The sequence below is a fragment of the Pteropus medius genome, unplaced genomic scaffold, assembly GCF_902729225.1.
Source record: "Pteropus medius unplaced genomic scaffold, Ma_sr-lr_union100, whole genome shotgun sequence".
Lineage (NCBI taxonomy): Eukaryota > Metazoa > Chordata > Mammalia > Chiroptera > Pteropodidae > Pteropus > Pteropus medius.
Genome location: NW_024354875.1, coordinates 29,434,747 through 29,456,946, shown reverse-complemented (window position 1 = coordinate 29,456,946; position 22,200 = coordinate 29,434,747). Strand labels below are relative to the sequence as shown.

The 22,200-nt window shown below is 38.0% G+C and overlaps 1 protein-coding gene across 1 annotated transcript in view; it reads left to right on the top strand.

The window, feature by feature from the left end:
* STK39 (serine/threonine kinase 39) overlaps positions 1–22,200 on the top strand; it is a 264,879-nt gene that overhangs the window by 139,581 nt on the left and 103,098 nt on the right. Inside the window, exons 12-15 of the mRNA XM_039855814.1 lie at positions 11,935–12,057; positions 12,156–12,182; positions 19,794–19,856; positions 21,658–21,725. Of these exons, the coding sequence (XP_039711748.1) occupies positions 11,935–12,057; positions 12,156–12,182; positions 19,794–19,856; positions 21,658–21,725 (281 nt within the window). The remainder of the gene's footprint in view (positions 1–11,934; positions 12,058–12,155; positions 12,183–19,793; positions 19,857–21,657; positions 21,726–22,200) is intronic.

Genomic DNA, 22,200 nt, shown 5'->3' with positions numbered 1-22,200 from the left:
TGTGTTTTGTGCTGCTTCTTCGGCATAGCTTCCAAAACGTCCTCTTTCAAGACATTACCCTTTCATGTTGGATTTTCAAGGTTACCAAATTCCATTATCATTATCTGAAGAACAACATTTATCAAATTTGATTCTTTTCACATTAGAAAATATTGAAGTATTATAGGAAAGTTGCTACAAGTATATTCTTCACTGAACTAGCCCAGCGTTTTAAATTAGTATTGAATTATAAAAGTCTTTGTTTCTCTAAAATTTTTTCTAATTGCCTACAGAACATTGTAATATCCTCGTTTCTTTATTTTGTCCTTTTACATTCTAGAAAAAGTAAATGCCATGTTTTAGCAGAACTAGGTAGGCATTGAATTCCAAGAGGTCAAAAAATGTGTTAACACGAATCACGGGCAAAAAGGTTTAGGATTTAGCCGTAGCCACTTATCTATGATTAATAGAAATGGACTTTTTTCTTCTTGGTATTTAATGAGTAATAATATGGTCAGATGGAAAAATTTTAAGTATAAATTAAAATCTGAGTGTTCAGAGGCCCATAATGTCCACATTCAGAAAGCACTGACCAAGGAGCCAAGTGTGATAGATTCTGTTTCTTTCATGGTAAGAGCTGTCATATATGACCTACTAATTTTCAAAGAACTACTAAGTATACAAAAATGAAAATGGAATTCAATAAATCACCTTAATATCATCTTTATTTTGATTATCTACCGCTGTGTAACAAATCACCCTAAATTTAGCAGTTTAAAACAACAGTAATTTTATTAGGTTTCTGTGAGTCAGGGTTTCGGGAGAGAGCCTTAGCAGACCAGTTTCTGGTCTTATGCAGCTGCACAAGATGGTCATCAGATGGTCAGGCCGCTTCTTCATGGGGCCTAGCCTGGGCTGACTGATAGCAAGGAGGCTTCTGGGCTTTCAGACTGTTTATGTGATAGCCGAAGGCATTAATGAGAATTCCAGTGAGCAAGGTAGAAGTTGCATCACCCTTTCTGACCTGGTCCCGGAAGCAACATTGCTTTTAGTTCTTTTGGTTAGAGGTGAGTCACAAACCCACCTAGATTTATGGAGAGGGCACTGGACTCCATTTTTTGAGAGTGGAGTGGCGAGTTTCTGGAAGAATACCTGGGACAGAAGATATTTTTATGGACATCTTAGGAAAAAACAATCTGCTGTGGTCTGCCGTTTGGCCACAATAATTCAAATCTCTCCATGTGCAAAATATACTCTTGTGCTTCCAAGACCCTCCAGAAGTTTCTTCCTATTATGGCTCAGGCTCCGGCTCAAAGTCAAAGACCTGCCATCTAAATCAGGTCTGTATGAAGGAAGCTCCTAGGAACCAGTTCCTTGGGTATATAGCTCCTTTGAGTGCTTTTCTCAATTATCTGCCTGATACACACCCAAAACACAACAGGACACAGGCGTCTTAAAGGCCTTCCCCAACATGGGGAAATGGGAGGCACACTGTCCATGGCAGTTCTGGATTCTAACCTTGTCTTATTGTCAAACCTGGTCCTTGTTGTCAGTTCCTGTTCCCACGTTCTCTGTGGCTTTTGCTTCCACTCTCTGGGCTTTTGGTTCTGCTTTTTAAGTCATCTTTTTCCATAAGAAAGAGCCAGCATTTGCAGCTGAGTAGCCTTCTCAGACTGCTTTCTGCCAGAAAGTTTGGAGATCTAAACGTTCTTTTCATTTTGTATTCTCTCTGTTTCTTTTAGTCTATCCTGGCAATAATTTCATAGTACAAATATCTAAAAAACTTGTGGGTTTTCTGTGAATCTTGGGTCATGCCGTTCGACAAGAGCCATGACCCCAAGATGCTTTGTCTACCTTGGGATCCTTGTGAAACTGCTGACCGATAACAACCTTAAGATTCTTAGAAGCTTTATTATTTAATGTAGAATTTCTGCAAGCTGTGCTCTTAAGATACTTAGAAGGCCTTAGGTCAGTTTGAAAGTGTCTAGGAGGCACTGCCTTAAATTGTTCTGATGTCTTAAAGTGTCACACAGTCACGCCCGGGATTTGATCCTTGCTCTGAAGCCATTTCTCGATCCGAGAATTGCTTGACATCTGGAAAGGCTGGGAATGAGAAACAGTTTTATATTTAACAGTGTGTTCTTTGGCTTTTCTCTGTCTGCTCACATTTTATCATAGCAGCCAGCAGAACCCAGGTGTCACTTTAAGTATTCTGCCTGGAAATCTCTTTAGCTACATCATTGAGTTCATCTTGTACATTTCTATTTCCCACTTTAGCATAGATATCAGCGTTGCCAAACTGTCACTGCCTAGTGGATTCCTTTTGTCCTCTAGCTTCCAATAATATTTTCCTCACTTTCCATTAAGCCCTCACCAACAACCTTCTTAAAACAACAGCCCTTTCATTATCTTGCGCTATTTTTGTGTGTCAGGAATTTGGGAAGGTCTTGTCCTGACTCGGGGTCCTCTTGCATTTGTGGTCAGAGTAGAGCTGGAACACACGTGCTGGGACCCTGAGCCACTGAGGAAGCAGGTCTGACTGCCATGGGGCTTCTGTGATTGTTGTTACTTTAAGTCACTCGGTTTGGGGGTAATTACTTACATGTCATTAGTAACCAGAACAGTGAACAATACTGGTCTTTGTCACCCTCGAGCCTCAGTACATATTTAGCTCTGCTTTAAGGAATTCAAATATGATCATTCCCTTTCTGTGTTTTTCCATTGTCTCAATTCCAAGCCCTCTGAGGGTGCGAACTCACAGGCCAAGTTTGTTGTACAAACACATCATCTTTTTAGGCTGTGCAGAGGAATTTTTCTTAACTTGACATACTTGTTAACATTTAAAAAAAGTAAGAGCATTCACATAAAAATCCAAATTTTCCACTTCTCCGGAGGAATCAGAAGATCCAGCAGCACTGGGGCTACCTTCCTGCAGCAGCAGTCAGCTAGAGCTGGGCATGTGCTTAGGTGGGGTGGGTCCTGCCCAGACCACCCAGGTCCTCACTGGGTCTGCTTTCCCTTTCCTGTCAGGCTTCTATAAGTCTTTTGAATTTGCCATTCTTACTGTGCAGATTCTTCACACAGTTTTTTCAGCTTTATTCTTAGCCATTTTCTTAAACTCGGCCCTTAGACCCCAGAACTTAGTGACCCAGCCACGTTCCATGAGTCAGTAGAACTCGATAAGTTCTTAACTCCTCTCTGGGTGGAATAACTTTTCCGCTCTCTTTGCCTGGTGAGCTCTTACTGTCCCTCAGCAACCAGCCCTCCATGCCGTCCGTGACACATGGTTATTCTCTCTTCTGCAAACTCACAGCTTTTGTATATTTCTTGTAATATAGCATTCACATTTTATTGAAATTGTTAGTTTAAATGTCTGTCTACCTCTCTGGATTATGAACTACTCCCAGGTTTAGGCTTTTGTTTTATTCATTTTTTGTCTAGAACTGTTACCAAGGTGCGTATTAAATATAAATTTGTTGACTGAATGAATAAATAGGTGATTGATTCTTCAAAAAGACTAAGGCTAGCTCTCTGCCCTATAGGAGTATGCAGTTCAGAATGTCATTTGGTAGCTCTAATACAGAGTGGAATGATACAGAGCTGCAGGCAAAATACCAATTGGGAGAACGGCAAAAAGACTTTTTGATTAGAAATAAGTAGAATATGTGAAAGGGCAGATCAGGCCCAGGTATGTATGTAACACATACATAAAAAAGTAGAGTCATAAAAGTATATAATTTATACACAGTTGGATTGTGGGTGTCTAAAGGGATATGGTGGCAAATATGTCTTGAAAAGGTAATTTGGAGCTAGAGTGCGGAGAGACTTGGATATTAAGGAATTTGAACTTCTGTAGGCAATAGTGAACTCTTGTTGGTTTTTTTGAGAAAGTGCTAATGTGTAACCGGTGGCAGTATGAAGGATAAAATAGGCAAGAGATTTAGAGGCCATATGATTGATTAGCAGTTTGTTTTATTAGGAGACACGAGATCAATATTGAAGGGAATTTGACCTACCACGATGGCAACCGAGGAGGTAAAATTTGCAAAATATAACGTTTGATAGATTTGGGTGTGACAAAGATGAAATGTATTATAAAAGCACCTGTCATGTCTTGAGAGTTAATTGTGTGCCAGGCATCATTTTAAGGACTTTATATGACAGTGCCTTTTGCCAAGATGACAGGTGTGGGGGAGTTTAGACGGTTTTTTTTTAACCCAAAACAGAATTTTATTTTAAATGCTTTGTGATTAAAACAATTTATAGGAGATATGTGCCTTGTTAAAACAATATCCAGTGAATGTTACATGCAGACAATTACTATAACCCTGTATGTATATAGTGACATACTTAGTAGGAATAATATATTTATGTATTTCTGTTTTTCGGAGTTAGAAGATACAAACAGCAATGTCAATCAAACTAGTAGTTCTCCATCTTTAATATTCTAATTCTCCCAAATATTCTATCAAATAATCAATGTTCCATATTGTTATAAACAAAATGAATAATTTTTCAGTGACGTTTGCGTTTACCATCAATATAGTGTTATATTAATACTTATAGGAAGTTTGAGAACCTAATTAATTTCATGATTTAACTGCCAAGAATCTATATTTCCATTTTACAGAAAAATGATCAGGTATAAAATTCTTGATCCTGTTTAGAAAATTTATTTTGTATTCCTAATTATAAAGGAAACTTGAAAATAATGTGATACTTTGTTTTCCGTAGCTAAAGATTAGAACAAAAAATTTTCTGGTCATTTTGAACATATGAACCCTTAGAGATATACATGAAATAAAATATGTACTGATAATTTATTAGTATAATTATGTGTAACTATGTTAAGTAACGTATGCAAAACATCCTTATTTAGCAATACATCATTAGTTTTTTTTTCTTACTTTGTATTAAGCAATATTATTTAAGCTCTTGACTTGCAGTATTGGCATCAATCATCATAGAGCCAATTTCTGCATCACCTAATGCAGTTTTTCAGAGGGACACTCTTTTCACTTTAATCTGCACCAGGCCCCAGGTGCATAGGGCCCCCGAGTGCGCCGGGTGTGCCATGCCAGATATGCCAGGCTCCGGGTGCACGCCGCAAGCGTGTGGATGCCCCACCTTCAGAGATCCAGCTCTTAAGGGGGAATGGCAACATCCATGGGTCAGGGGTGGAAGTCGGCAAGGGGAAGGAATTAAAGAGAGGGAAAAAAATCCATAGCGTTTAAAAAAAAGTGTCTTCATGATGCTTTTATAAGAAATGTTATCCCAAGCTGTGTGTATCAATTTGAGTAATATTAATATACTACCCCATCACTACTTATATTGCTATTATTGCTATATTTGGTGCATAAAAATCAATTAGTTTGTTGCTTTAAAGGTGAAATTTGAGAATCTTGTACAAGAAAATTGAGATATTTGCCATTGTAAAGTAAAGTTATTCCCTGAAATAACTACTAAATTCACATTAAATGTGCTTGTCAAATTTTATGATGTTTCCATGAGCTGAGTCTTGTCATCACTGGTGTACTGGCAAACACTGAAGACTGGCACTTGGGCAGTGAGAGCGAGTACAAACCCTAATTTCTACTACATCATTTTCTGATTTACATAGTGTTAATACTCTTGCTCTGGCCAATTTTAAGTGACTAATGTAAAGTCAACTCTCTGGTAAAGTTTCAGCAATCTTAACAATGGCCTCGCCTGAGCCAGTGTGAGCCAACTCTAGCACAGAGGTGCTGACTAAGATAGAAGGCACTAGAGAAGTTTCAGAAAGAGCCTGGGGATGTAGCCTTAACAAATGTGTTGGAGATGGTGAACTAAATATTGATCAGATGTTCATATCCAAAAGAGCACTTGGAAGACAGACTAAAAGATGAAGTTTCTATGCTTAGTTGAGTGAGGAGAGGCCATGGAGAATGTGTATTCACTCGGAGAGAGAGTACCTAGTGAGCTAAGAGCATGCAGTTGCCTGAGAGCAGCCATGTTTATGGTAAAGACAGAGAAGAAAGAACAATAGGAGACAGAAGGATGAATGAAGTAGGAGACACATTATGAACACAGGTTTGGAGAAAGCGTGAAATAAAGAATGGGATTCAGATAGCATTATGGCAACAGAGAGGAGCATTGAACTACACAATTGTGAAGTCACTAAACCTCGGGGGGAGAGAGAGCAGTTGTGGTGAGTTATTTGGTACAGATAATATTTTATCTGAGAGTGAGGATGGACTGAGGAAATGCGGGCAGCAATTAGAGATGATCTTTAGAAAAATATTGACAGCGAAAGAGAAGAGTGATTTAGTTACTGCTTTAGAAGGAAGCAGAATCCGAACCCCTACCCCGCCCCCACTTTTTGTGAGTAGAAGTGTAGGAGAGAATTAAACATATTTATGATGGATGTAGAGGAACCATCAAGACACTGACCTGGCTGTCAGTGTCTTGAAGGAATAAATAAGTAAATAGATAAATGAGGAGCACAGCCGGAAGCATTAGTCTTTAAAGGAAAAAGAATCCATTTTCCTTACATACAGGAAGGAAAGAGGCTAAGCAGGAAGAGGGTGAACAAGTTTATTAGGAATAGAAGGATTGAGTAGAAATTGGTGCTCTCGGGATAGCACATGAAGTTATTTGAAGTGATTAGGGCTGGATGAGACGGGGCTCTCCTGTGAGTAGCAGTGGTTAGCAATGGGGTTAGGGTCAGTCTCCTGATCTCACATGCTAGCAGTCTCTTCCAGCTGTATGAGCTTGAGCTAGTGTGAGCCACACCTCAGTTTTCCTTCTAAGGGATAAAATGATTCTTAGCTCACAGAGATACTGTGGCGATTCAATTAACTAGTATACTTAACATGCATATATTAATGTGCGCAGAGCATGTTAACTGTCTTATATAGAACACAGTTGGTATTATGGCCTGAGGAGAGGGAATATAGGCTAACAATGAGTGAAAGTGTTGTCTATCCCTCTTCTCTAACCCACATGAGGATTTGACTCACCTGGGCATCTTGCTAAAAGGATTCGGATTTAGTGGGTCCAGGTGGGGCCCAAGATTTAGCATTTCTGACAAGCTCCCAGGTGATGCTGTTGCTGCTGGTCCAGGGACCACACTTTAAGAGGCAGGGTTGTAGCAGTACTAATGCCTCAACTAGGAGCGGGCGGTGGTCATCTGTAACCGCACCGGGCAGTGTGGTGGTTCTCCACTTGTTCAGGAATGGAGAATGGATGTTTGGGCTGAGCCCGTGGCTTTCCTCCCAGATGCAGACTGGACAGAAGGGGGCACAGGAGCGTGGTGTACTAATAAGTGCAGCATCAAGGGAGTCAGCTGTGTGCTCGAGACCTTATATGACGGGGTGAAGGCAGGAGGGGCTGATGGTAGAGGCAGAAGAGGACCGAGGCCCGGAGAGCACAGTGAGGCCAGGCAGTAAGTAAGGAACAGAGGTGCCAAAGAGGTGGTGGTCATGGGGGCAATGTCAGAGTATAAGGTATGGGGACAGTAAAATATTTACTGCTGAAACTTTACTGAGTCTAATTTTACTTTAAAATTTTTGATGATTTAAAATTTTAGAAGGCTTTTTTTTTCGCTTGGTAGTGCCTCAAGAACATTGTAAACGGCAGTCGATGAGAAACATTTTTTATACTTCTGGTCAGTAGAATGCCTGATAAGAGAAGGCACTGGGTGTTGTTTTCTGCCACATCCAGTCTGTCCTTGGTGGCAGATGTGAGATGGGTGGGCTTCCCGGATCACTCAGGCTCAGGCTGCAGTGAGGCAGGCATGGAGTGCGTTCAACCATTAGAAGAGAAGTGGAGTGTGGGATTCTCAGTGGTGGGGAAAATTATTCCAAGGAGATTCTGAAACCCCACGTCCAGGGGGAGTTAATGTGGCGATGGAAGCTGCGGGCAGGCCTCGGAAGGAGCGGGCATGCACAATTGGACAAATGCTACTAAGTTTTTAGGTCAGTATTTCTTTGTTTTCTCTCTTCCTAGGATGAGCAGTAAAACCTTTAAACGAGCAACAACAGCAAAGAAATCACATTTTCCCCTTGTTTAGAGTGTGTTAGAGAAACAAGCTTCAATTTCTAACATATTTCTAATGCCCTGTATAGATAGTTCATCTACTGGCTCTTATACTCTCTTTCACATCCTTCTTCCTGTTCTGTTGTCAGGGGCCGGGTGGCAGCCTAACATATTTTACAGAGACCCTGAGTCCTGATATATATTTACAGAAAGCTCCTATTCAGAGGAGCATCACTGAGGAGGACTAGTCAGAATGTTCCAGGGACTGGTTTTTAGTTCCTACCATTCTCCCTTTTTGGCTGCTCCATCCTAGCTCTGCCTCTGGCATCTGACCCCACGGGCACCAGAACCAGGAACCAGCCAGCGAACCACACCGTTCCTCAGTCTGGCTGAGCCTGACTTCTTTTTCTTGTGGGAATCAGGACTTCATTTCTTTAGAGGGATTTCATAAAGATAGTTTGGAAAAAGGAAAGAAAATATTAGTTTCCTTTCCAGAGGTGTGGTGTACATAGAACTCCTCAATTATGTTTATCCCCAGGCTTAGCGTTACAGCTGGGGCGATGTGAAATCCGGCGTCACCCCAGCGGCACGGGGGAGGACAGTGGCATTGTGTGTTGTCCCTCGGTTCACCCCCCCCCCACACCCCACCCCACCCCCGATGCAGCAAAGAATTACAGGTCAGTGAGATCTAGAAAAAGTAAGATTTATTGAAAGTACATTTTAAAAGGAGATGGACCACGCTAACGAGGACTGCAGTCCTGTGGAACTTGGGAGGTAAAGAGATAAGACAGTACGCCCCAAGGGAAGAGCGAGTTTTTCCACAAGGAGAGCTGTGACAACCCAAAAATGGGAAGGTCCTAGGTGATTGGCTCGTGCGGTATTAATGTAGTACCTTCAGTGGCCAGATTAAACCAGCCATAGATTACGGTCCTCCTGTCTTTTGTCTCTGGGGTGTTCTTTGAGCGGTCTCTAGGCTGGGCCTCTCTTCCTTTGTTCCCCTGTCGCTCATGTCTGATTAGCTACAAACATTAGGAATAAATGTTACTGCACGAAAAACTTTTCTAACCTCACTATTGTCAGCTCTGACATGAGGAGTTTGTGGGCTTATGAATACTTCTAGCTATCACTTAAATTGAGCTTATTTCTCTGAGAATCATTGGTCTATATTTTTAAACTCACGGCAGAGAAAAATCATTCTACCACCTCTTTTTTGGCTTTATTAACTGAGTAAATTATTTAATCGATTAAGGGCAATGTAACAGTAATTCAGAGTTCTGAGAGTGAATAACCCATTCTAGTCATTGTAGGGGTTGAAGGGACAATAGAAACTTTTACACTTTTTTTTTGTATTCTTTAGTTTCTAGATACTCCATTTGTTAAACTATGTGAAACTTAGTTGCCTCGGCTCTAAAAGGTAGAAGTTGTTTCCTGTCTTCCCTGTAAACTGCAAGGATGCAGCTTTGTAAAATTGCTTCTGGTCTCTTCAATAGAGGTCAGCTTCACCATGAAACCTGGATTTCAAATTTTGTGGCAGGTTTTTTCTCTTTCAGTAAACTAAGAGGACATTCTTAATGAACAAATTTGTATTCTTCTTCTTGCTACTATTATACCAATATTTTATGCTACATAGATTTTTGAATGTTCTTTGTCTTAATTTCTACATTTATTTGTTCAATCAATATTTATTACTTAAAGGTCCACCCCACCATTTCTATGTCTGAGCTTATAAATCCTAGACATTTTGCTTTATCTTTCTCTCTTACTGAAAATAAAACCAAGAGGGAGACAGCCAGGGTTCTAAAATGAAATAGAAATAGAAGATAGCCATTTTATTGTTTGTAGTTGGATCTTGCTTGTAGAAACAAAACTGATAGATTTTATAAACAGAGAGTGAGAGGGAAAAGACCATAAACTAAATGTTTGGGTGTGAGGCCATACTATCTCTTTTTTCAGAAAGAGAGATTTCTTTGGTGTTATCTTTTGGATGAGCACTCGAAGAATACTAATTCATCAACCATGCTTGGGTTTACAGTTTCAGTCAAAACAGTTCTGTTTTTAATGCACAATTTTACTTCTTTTCTCATTTTTTAGTTAATAACGTTTTGTAATAGCTGTGTCTTTACATTCTTTTAAATGTACTTGTTAACGAATTTTCCTCTATGTTGCTATCAATTAGAGTTGCTAAGAAAATAATTAATTTTATTGTACACATCAACAGAAAATTATTTTCTCTTTTATCCATTATTTGTAGCTTTAAAAAGAGCAATCTGTTCCAAAAATCCTGAAGTGCATTTCAGCATTTTTTCCTACTGAACTTTGCCAGCATCTATAAGCACCATTAAAATCACTATCATTAGAATAAGTCTCTCCAATGACTCAAAATGCAAGTGGAAAAAATAACTTTTGCCAAGCACAGAAGGGGTTGTACTAAGTGCTTAGTGTTTCAAAGGAGAATTAGTTTAAAAAATATTTTTTTTGGAGTGGAGAAAAAAGCTTTTTCTTTTTAAATTGAGCATAACTGTTTGCAATTATGATTAAGAATTTTTACCTGCTTTTTAACTTTCCATGTTGGAGCTCAGATCTCCTAGAAAAGTAGCCAGGCTTACTTTTACAGGTTCCACATGGTAATGTCCTTAAGGCAAACCCTGAGCCTGCATTGTTTACGTTAATCAGACATGTGTAAATGCTTACATTACATTTAAGGTCTGTGGCATTTCCCTTGGGGTTAATGAAGAACCTGTTCTATAATTAAGTAGTTTCTGTTATAGAAAATAGCCTTTCTTTACATCATAGTCTCTCAAAGTTTTCACAGGACATTTTTGGACAACTTTTTTCAGTTATTTAATAGGATAAGAAGACTCTCGGATTTGAATGGGAGTCTGAAGGCTTTTTTCCTTGCCTTAATTTTGCCTTTGAAGCTGTGGTCTTGGGTCACTTTCTGGGCCTTCATCTCCTCAGTAAAATGGGGTTGGGGGCTAAACTAGACAGACTTCAACGTCCTTTTCCACTTGAAGTTTCTCTGAATCAGTAGATCCCTGGCTGTTACATCCACATCATGTTCATCTGCTACATTGCTTTGCTTAATTATGTCTCAGTCCATTTTTTAAGGCTAAGAAGCTCATCATTCTCAGTCATCCTATTTTTTTAAAAGTTTTGCTTTTTCAACCACAAAGACACTTGAAAAGTATGCCCACGGATTACATCTCTGACCCTAGTTTAAAAAAAAAATTGAAATAATTGGTGAAGATTGATTATAATCTCTGTAGATTATCCGGCATAGCTGCTTATTATCTTGCTGTATTTCTAGCAATCTTGTAAGTATTAAAGTGTTTCACAAGGTATGTTAAGAATAGTCTGACGCCGTTTTGTTTTGCTTAAGTAGGTTGAGCAGAATCCTGGGAAAACAAGCATGATATCAGGTTCTGAAAAAGATCAAGGTGGCAACAGAAGGGTATTTGCTTTTTTTGACTTAGGTTTTAGATCGCTGATACCTCTAGTCTAGTATGCTTCATTAGGCTACTTAATTCTCCTGTCTTCGCTCAGTCAGCAGTCTGTTGCTTGCATGCATTTCCTTAGGCAATTTTGAAGCTTACCACATGGCCTTTTATGTGTTGTAATTAATAAAGCGTTAACTGAAGCAAAAGTGAAAGATGAGCTTGATCCTCGATGGCCGATGTGTGTGATAATCTTCCAAAATATTTTGTTCTACATGTATATAGTCATGCATTTCAAGAACACAATATCTTTGGAAAGAGGATGAGTGTGGGAGTCTGGAGGCTGTGTAGTGTGTTTGGGTATTAACTGCTAGTTATCCCTGAATTCATAACCACTTAGGTTATTTTCAGGATGGTGTGTGTGCTGTGTAACCCAAGTAGCAGCACCAGCGAGCACTGTTCACATTCGGCTAGTGAAGAACTGGGTGGGTTTGTTTTGATTCAGGTAAGAAGAGTCCCTGGGTCAAGTGGTCACCTTCATAAAACTGAAGACGGTGACTGGGAGTGGAGTGATGACGAGATGGATGAAAAAAGTGAAGAAGGAAAAGCAGCTTTTTCTCAAGAAAAGGTAAATGACATTGATGATGATAAGCTAACCTGTGTAAATTTTATTTTTGTTGTATTTTGTGTGCGTGTATATATTAATGGATACATAATGTTTTACAGTCACGAAGAGTAAAAGAAAATCCAGAGGTGAGTGATGTTTATTTATTGATTTTTAATTCTTTTTTAACATTTCATTTCTGCCCCCCAAACCCTCACCTCTTGTAGTATCAGAATCTGATCATTTGGGGGAAGAGACTTCGATTTTGTTCTCATGCTGTGGGAAAAAAAGAAAATGGGCATAGACTTTGCAGGTTCCAATTCTGTCTGAGTTACTTTTGAGCTGTATGAATTGGGGTTACTTTACTCTCTGAGCCTCAGTTTTCTCTTTTGTTAAATGAGGATGATCACAATGCTTATAAAATTGCCCCAAGGACTGATGAAATCACCTACATAAAGCACTCAAAGTGGAGTCCTTGGTACAGACTGTTCACACAATTAATCTTAACTCTTGGCATTACTTTTAGTCATTAGAAAACATACGGGAAAATTTTCTTTTAGATTGATAGTTTCCAATAAAGTAAAATATTAAAATGGTTAGCAACTCTAGGTTGAATCTTTTGGTCTCGATTTTTGAATCTCCTAGGTGACTAAGTAGGCAAGGACACTCTTTAATCAGCTTCTCCTTGAGAACTGGTCATCTTTTGACCAACTTTATTTCCTCTATCTGGTTAATTATCCTAATGCCTAATGACTGATGATGACTGTAGTTCAAAGGACTTGCTAATTCTCCTAGAGGAAATTTGAGCATATTTAAAATAGTTCCAAATATTTTATAGACCGAGTTATTAATGTGTACCTTGATAAATTCTCAGTAAGGAAACAGAAGACTTTGGGTTATAAATGATATCCATCCCAACTTTTTTTAAATTAGCAGACATTTTCTTTTGTTTAAATGGAGTAAATCTTATCATTCCGCTTTAAGTGGCAGTAGCCAGCTGGACCTTCTAAAAAGATAGCATCAGAGTTAGAAGCCACTCCTCCCTCGGTTATTTTGTCCCTCCCTCCATTTTCTCGTCTTCCTTCATGCCACATTGATAGGCCTTTTCTAGGGATTTTTAAGTTGGCTTGCCTCCCATGGGTAACTCTTTCAGATCCTGTTTCCCTCTATGTTTATCTTATGAATTCACCTTTCCATTTCATATATAAAATATAAACTGTGTTAGGAACAATGGTGACGAACCTCACAATAGGACATGTTGACTACACAGATGTCACACTGGGTGTTTAGAATGATCTTAACCAGGTGTCTTGAAAACTCTGTCCTCTTGCCCACTTTCGCATTTTATCTAAAGTACAGAGTCAAGTTTTTCATCTATTTCTAAGAGTATTTCTAACTAGAATTGTCAGTTCTGCTTAGAAATACAACAAAATAACAGGATTCAAGTTATTTTGTTGTATTTCTGACTCAAATGCCAGTCATTAGTGGTTCACTACAAGATATCTTCATTGGATAATATTCACTGAATCTTTTCTTACTAGTACTGAGGATTTTCCTCATGAGGAAATTCCTCATGAGGGTTTGTTAAGTTTGTTGTGACAATATCTTACCGTGTGCTTGTTGAAGATGCTCTAACTGTATCCAATGTGTTATTTGGATAGTAGTATCTTTTGGCATGAATATTTTCTTCATAGACAAGAAAGAGAATAATGTATAGCATCAGTCAATTAATAATCAGGTATCACTATTGATCTTTTTGATCAGGGCTTGAAAGTCTGAGGCTCTTCACTATATCTAGACTTATTTGATTTCCCAGTGGCATATGTCTGTTCCCATACTGCTATATAATTAAGGAAGCATGTAGATAGGTTTCTTATTTTTGTAAAAGATGCATATGTTTGACTGAGAACACTCTCACCAAATTTTAAGAATAACCAGCCCACCTGCTAATATGCAGCTTCTAAGGCAATTTTTTTTTTTTTTTTTTTTTTTGCAAGCCTGGCATTTCAGTATCTTGAGTTGTTTTAGAGCAACTACAATGATGGTTCCTCTGTCTTTTCAGCTTTAGTTAAAGTAGTCCCTTGATTTGCCAATCACCCTAAATCATTTTTGGTAAGCAAAACAGAAGGTATTTTATTTACTTATTACAAAAGCAAATATGTTAAATATGTAAGTAGTCAACAAATATATATGTATATGTATTGGTGTGTGTGCGTATATATATGTATCTACTATAAGCATTGTTTTAGTAGCTGTTGGGGATGTATCAGTGAGAATAACAGTGAAATTTTATATCCTTGTGGAGTTTACATTCTAAAGGGAGTACATAAACAACATACAGTAATTTCATAAGTAAATAAATAATGTAAATAAATAAGTGCAGTAGAAGTAATGGAAAAAAACAATGGGTAGAGGATACAGGTAGTGTCACACATAGGGGGCTGTAATTTTAAATGGGTTCGTCAGGGTAGGCCTTATTGATTAGGGACATAGAGTAAATACTTGTAAAAGTTATGAAAGGATTAAGTATAATAAAAACTGAAAGATCACTTTTATCTTGCTACGCCTCTCATCCCAGTGACTACCAGTCGCTTATTTCCACAAAGGTTATCATTTTGCAGTGTTTTCTTTCAGACCTTTTTCTGCTCATTACATACAAATATGTACATAAAGAAATCTAGCGTATTTTTAAAACAATGGGATTATAAAAAACTAAAAATATATATTTTTTCAACTTGCCTTATGTCTTCAAAATTTTTTCATGTTAGTTGTTGTTGTTCCTCTTTAGTTTTAACTGCTACATAGTATGACAAATGGATCGAAATGGTTTATTTAATCGTTTCCTTCTTGGTGAGCATGTAAGTTGCTGTTACAAACTGCATTCCATTAAAATTTTTGTATATGCATTTTGAGGGACCACATATACGAGCAAAGTATAGGTATGTAAAATTGTGATTGCTTAGAAGTGTCTGCTGATTTCAAATGTTTTATAGTTGCTATAAAATAGAAAAATAGTTGCACTTTAAATATCTTTCAGTTTTATTTGTCAGTTATATCTCAGCAAAGCTAAGGGGAAAAAAGATATACCAATGTGTACAGCCACTGACATTGTACTTTGTTCCTTTAAACATCTTTGAGGGAGAAAATGCTTATCTCTGCCAAATGGCACTTTTGAATGCCAGAGTGTTTACATTTTAATAAGGTTTTTGATAATTCTTGTCATTTAAATGGCAGTTTAGTGTTTTACTTGACTATAAGCCACTAAAAGACTGGGTTAGTATTTTACTCCTGTTTGTATCCCTGTGACATCTAATAGACACTCTATACATGTTTGTTAGCAACCTGAATACCCATACAATGAAATATGTACATTAAACCCAGTGCATGCATAGACATATCTTATATATGAATAGGTCATAAGTGGGGGAAAGATCAGAAGAAATTGAGGTGACGTTCAGTAAAAGTCACCATAGTAGTTCCATGTTTAGACCGAGTAAAATGCTGCAGTAGAGGGGAGGTATTTTAGCAATACTTGCGAGGTGCTGTTTGGCTTCCTAGGAAGTATAAGGCTGAATGTCAAGGTAATACAGCATTATTTGGAGAAAATTGAAAATTGATAAGGCCAGGTTTTGTCAGAGGGACATCAGACAGATGTGCCTAGTACTGGACCATATTTGGAGACCCCCTTAAGACTAAAGGAATTTCCTTTGTAAACTGTAAAGTTCCTGAGTTACACAACTTAAGATTCATAGTCAAACCCGTCGAAAAATTGGTCCTGTTTTTAGAAATAGCCTTGCAAACTATTATTCACCCACTAGTAATTAATAGTTCATAGCAAGTAGATAATTTATGTACATTTCATTTATTTATTATCTTGTTCTATGTGGATGGTGGAAGCCAGTGGAGACTAAAGGTTAAAAATAGTAATAATAAAGTTAGTTAATTGAACAAATATTAATGTGTGCCTGATTTTTACATGGTGCTGTGTTAGGCACTGTGGCATTGTGGGAATTACACAAAAGCAAAGAAGAGAGCCTGATCTCTAGAAGCTTCTCATCTTTCTGGGTGGGGGTCAGGGTGGTCTTTACAAGGACTAGCTTCTTTAGGTGAGGTTTCCTAGCTCATGTAGCATCCTAGCTTATGTAAAACCTAGCTAAGATGCTGTATAGGTTACTATTCAACTATTATCTTGTTATTGATCTTTTTGACTGTGATTTTGGAATCTTTTTGTCAGACACTGAAATAATCAGTACATGTTTTATGATTGTTTTGGTCAATTTTGCTTTATACTCTAATTTTCTATATAAAAGAGAAATTGATTTTGTCTTTAAATTCAGTTTCTTTTGGTTTCATTTAATCGAAGAAGGCATTTGCTAAGGCTTCTATTAAAGACACATTCTTTTTATAGCAGCCCCTCCATTAGGTGGCATGGAAACAAATAGTTTGCAACCTTGGCTCCACGTCAGAAAAACCAAAGCTTTAAAAGTGTAGATGCCTATACCCAGCCCCGAAGTTACAATTTGATAGTTTGGGGTGATGTCCAGGCAACTCTGATTTTTAAAACGCTGTTTACATGATTCCGATACATGGCTAGAATAAAGGACCACTGACTAGGAAAACCGCATCAAATGCTCTGAATCCAGAAGTCCATATTGGAATCCAGGAAGATTGTGTGCTCAAACTTCCTGAAGATTTGTTTTAAATATGTCTAAAAGAAATCTCAAAAAAAAAAAATTAGAAAACATTAAGATGTTTCAGAAATCTCATGGGAGAGTTGTCCTTATTTAATGGAGTATAATGAAGCCAGATGGGAAGGTTTGTTGGCCCGAAGCCCTATAAAGCCCACAAGAGATGTATGTGTGTATCTGGTGGTGCTGAGAGGGAGGAGGCATCTCAACAGAAATTTATTTTCTCAGAGTTCTGGAGGCTAGAAGCCCAGAATCAAGGTGTCAGCAGGTTTGGTTTCTTTTGAGGCCTCTCTGCTTGGTTTGCACATAGCTGGCTTATAGTGTCCTCACACGGTCTTTCCTCTCTGAGTGCTTTAAAAAAAAAAATAAGGCCTTAGTGTGGGGCCTAATTGAATCTGGTGTCCATATAAGAAGAAATTTGCACACATAAGAGACACCAGCGATGTGCACGCACAAGAGGTTTATTGAAGAATTTCATTATGAAGTCTAGGCAAGGTTAATTGTGCACGTTTCCTAACTGATATTTTCTTCTAAGGAGAAAAAATGCATTGGGTGTGAATTTAGGTTGAGTTAATTTTACTAGAGATTAGTCAAAATGTGCAAGCTAAATTTATTGCTTATGGTACTCATTGCTATTGCCTGGTGATTGTTAAAACTGCCTTTAGCTTTTAAAAATTTCTGATGACATTGTGTTTTCCAGATGCCTATTAACTCTCATACGTGTTTGTTTTGTACCCATTTGTAGATAGAAAGATTTGATTTCTTCCTCCAAATTTATAATACTTAGCCTTAGTCATCACAGATGGCTTTAACTTGATACTTTTATGATACCACTTTTTAAAAGGTGTTCTTATTGCAGGTGACCGACTTTCTGGCTATTTGTAATAAGTTAGATTTGTGATCAGAAATATTCTGTATTTCTGAAGATATTTTACTTTGGAATAATTTTAGATTTACGGAAATGTTCTAAAGATAGTACAGAGTTTCCATACACTCTTCACCAGAGTTCCTCCACTGCACTGATTCACGTCACCCTGGTACGTTTGTCACAACTAAGAAACCAACAGAGCTGCATTACTATCAAGTAAACCTCAGACTGTTTGTATTTCACTAGTTTGCCCACTAACACTGTTTTTCTGTTCCAGGACTCCATTTAGAATAACAGATTGCTTTTAGCCATTTTTAAAAATAGAAAATGAGAAGATTAGGCAGAACCCTGTGAAAAATTGGAAAGCAGACATTGTCCCTTCTCTCCAACCCAAGATCTTTACCTCTTTTTCACTCAGTACCAAAGACCTATTTCCACGGCGGTGTCCAACATTAATTATGCCCTGCCCACCGCCCCTGCCCAGTTAAAACAACATTCTCTCAAGTCTTCTTATAGTGAACTGTTTAACACGAAAAATTCCAGTAGTCAAATTTATATTATACTGTTGCTGAATGGCAGCTACTTAACATGTTAATTTTCTTTCAAGTTTTTATGTGTAAAAATATGTGCCCAAAAGACATGCCCTAAATGGATAGAATGGAGTCCATAATGCTGAAATTTTGCGGGGCTATGATTGGTTGTCAATGAAGGTGTTTTGTGGAGGGAATCTCTCTCTGCACCACTCCTGTGCATCTCTGCACATTTTCTGAAGAATCACCTGTAATGCTTGTGAACCAGCAAGAGACTGAGGCTGATCCCTTTATTGCATGCAGTTACACCTACACAGTGAGCTTGCAGGGTGTATGAGGTTTCAGCCCCCAGTCTAGTTAATTAGCTCTCCATCCTGATAATCGATCCCTCAGGAATAAGAGGGCACCCTAGGGGAAAGAGAAGATATTGCCTCTAGTAAGGCCATTAAGGTTTTTCAGATTACATGGTTCTTTGACTGAAGGTAGGATGTTCTCTAAGTGCTGATGTGGCTTTTGGTTGTATCTCAAACCTTAAGATTGTGGGGTCAGCCTGAAAGATTCTTTATAATAGAGATCATTTGGTGTAGGCATAGGCCCTCTGGCTGGTTATGGAACACTAGTTGTTCTAACAGTAATTTTCTCCCAACAATTTAGTATGAAAAATTTCAAAAATACAGCAACATTAAAAGCGTGTAATAGTGAACACCCACATACCTATCACGTAGGTCCTATCATTACTGTATTTGCTTTGTCACATGCATATCTATCTATTCATCCTTCAGTCCATCTTCATTTTTTATGTATTTCAAAGTAAACCATAAACATCAGTATACTTCGCCCTCTTACTTCATTACTAGCATAGTTATTTTTGAGGAATCACAGAGAGTAAAAATGTTATGCTCTTAAACTGTAGAAAATTCTTGTCACAAAGAACTTCTGATGACTTCCGATTATTTTAGAATTGATAGCAAGTTTAGAAACAGGAACTTCTTTTAATCTTTTTCATTGATTCTCTTTGAGTTTTTTTGTCTTTCAATTTTTGTTCAGGGCAGAGTTCACAGAAGTAGAGTTGGAGGTGAAAATATTTTGGATATCACATTAGGGTCGGATTTCCAACTTCGGGAGAAAAATATAACCTATCACTCTGGCATTTCTGTTTGTGAAAATGTTTTAAAAGCTCATCTACCTTTATGTTTCTGAAATCCAGGACTAAGTTGTTCACAGTAATCATGAAAGGGGCAGGTTTTACTAATCCTAACGTCCTTTCATAGAAGGCCCTCAACTTTAGATGAAGTTATGGGACAAGAACAAAATGGTCCTAGGGCATCTTTCTGTTACCAAGCTTAAAATATCCAATAGTCCATGCCTTTCACTGTAGCTCAATGGTTCTCTAAAAGCATAAGGATCACTCAGGGTACTTGTTAAAGATACAGATTCTCTTCCATCTCCACGGAATTCTGAATAAGGTTGGGTGGGGCCTAGAAATCCCTAACATGTGTCCTATGTGATTCCAGTGCAGTGTGTCAGAGAACCATACTTTGGGAAATACTGCTTGAAAATTTCTTAAATTATTTAAAATATTTGTCTCTGATAATCGGGACTCAGTGTCACAACACTGACCTTAATGTCTCATTTTGGTTTCCTTAAGTGCTGTAACGGTGGCTCTCTTAACAGATTGCGGTGAATGCCAGCAGTCTGCCCGAGCAAATACAGTCCCTTTCCGTGCAGGACTCTCAGGTATGTTTCCCCGAAGTCATTTATGTCTGAAATGCTTTGTAGACAGATTAAAAAAAAAAAAAAAATTTTAGAAAGACAATTTCAGGGTAGCGCTTCCAAATCAGAGGCTTGTAAACTCTCTTTTTTAATAGGTATGGAGAAAAGAGTACTGTCACTATTGACCATGATTTTCAGGACCTCCAACCTTTAAATGATGGGTTCAAGAGCAAGAATTGATTACCAGACTGCTTCTGAAATTGCTGGTACTGTGTGAAATAACAAAAGGAAAGAAAATGACTCACCATTCTGTTAGATTCCAGCCAGAAAACATTGTAGTTAATTGATACTTTTCTTTTTTTGCTCCTGGTTGGATTTCTATAACCTGTTTTTATAATTCTTTTATCATTAAATTTTATGGGTCAATTTATCTCTACAACCTGCCTTGTAAAAATAATAATTCAGCGACTGCGAAATGCATTTATATTAAAATTTATATGACGGAAGACATGAGACATGAGTTGTATTGATTGCTGATGAAGGGTGATGAGCAATACATGGGAGAAAAGATGGACATGGAGCCAGGGTGCATGCTGCCATTATGGTTTTGCTCTGTAATTAATAGACAAGCCCTCTGCTCTCAAGGTAGTTAGTTATACTATCAAGCATCACTAGCCTTGAGATCATGATTTGTTTTACAAAATCTGCGTATTCCATTTAAATTCATTTCTATCTTACCTGATCTGTGTTTTATGAAACATCTGTATGTTGAGGAAACAGAATGTGATTTCATGGTTGCAGGAAGCCTGTTTGAGGTCAAATATCTAGTCCTTGGCCTTTTTGTGATAGCTGAAGAAGCAAAGATTTGCAGAGGTTAAGTGGCTCACCCCAGGTCGCACAGCAGCTTAGAGGAAGAAGCAGGATTCAGTTTAGGTCTTTTATACTGTATCAGGCAACTCAGTAAAACACCTGGAGAAAAACTGTAGGGATTGGTTAAATGATTGAAGGCAAGTTAGGAATAATGATGGGCCTGAAGGCAAAGAGAGTAGACAGGAAAAGGGATTAGGAAAACTAGTGTTGTATAATATGTTGCAGTTTATGACTCATTTTCATATATATTATTTTGTTCTCCCAGCAACCTTTTGCAGTAGGTATTATCCCCATTTTATAAATAGGAAAAAAGGTTCAGAGACTGACTCGCCCACAGTTGCATAGTTGGTCGGTGGCAGAGTCAAGGACTGACCTGAAATCCCTTATTGTCCTACTCCAGTAGGAAGGCCTACTGGTCCATGATTCATGGGAGTAGGGAGGGGCTATGTAGTAGACGCATTCATGGCTGACGATCTGTATTCAAGGAAATAGGCTCTAGATGAGAAAGGCAGGAAAGATAAACAGTGGCCGAATCTACTGGGTTTCACCTTCCTCTGCATCCTGAAGTTTAAGGTACCCAAACAAACCCCTGTACATCACCAAGGCCTGCGGGGAACAGTCCATGGCTCTGGTTGCAAGGTGCTCATTTAGATGGATGAGCCTTCTTCGGACTTATTGCATCTTATACCAGTTGTTTATAGTGCTCATCGTATATGTTGAGGCTTCCTATATGAAATATTCGTATTCACAGTTGTGATGGGAATTAGTCATCTTTCCAACCTTCACACAGAACTGTTAGGTGACAAAATAAGACCAGCATGTACAAAAACCTAGTTTTGAAATTTCCAGAAAGAAAGGACTGTATGAATCAAGGGATGTCATGATTTTATTTGTGTGTTTCCTGGGTTTATAAATAACACTCTTTTGCTGTTTTTTGTTTTGTTTTTTTTTAAAGGGCCAACCCAATGCTAGTGAGGACTATAGAGAAGCTTCTTGTGCTGTGAACCTCGTTTTAAGATTAAGGTAAATGATATTGTTGTTTGTTTTGCATCACTTTCCCTATAGTACGATATCCTGATCACCTTCATTAGCTTTTTATAATATTAATGTAAAATAAAATAAAATTTTAAGCTTATTTGATTTCCCAAAATAGCTAGTGTATGCTGTATTTCTAGAACTGACTGTTCTCTTTTAGCTGCTTACTAAAGAAGAGTAAGAAAGAAAAGCACCAGCTGAGTGTGTCTGCAGGCTCAGTGTACCCTTCATTAAGTGTTTTTTCCTCGCCTTTTCATTCTTGAGGTTTTGTTTGTTTGTTTGTTTGTTACTTTTTTACAATGTGAGATCACAGTAAGATTTTTAATGAGTTTCTTTCACACTTCAGCAGTTGGTCTCTGTCAGAAATAAACCATGCTTGTACTACAAGTTGCCTGTTCAGAACATTTTTCAGTGATAGTTTTGATCAGCCACTGTGGAGAAATGACATATATTTTGAAAGAAC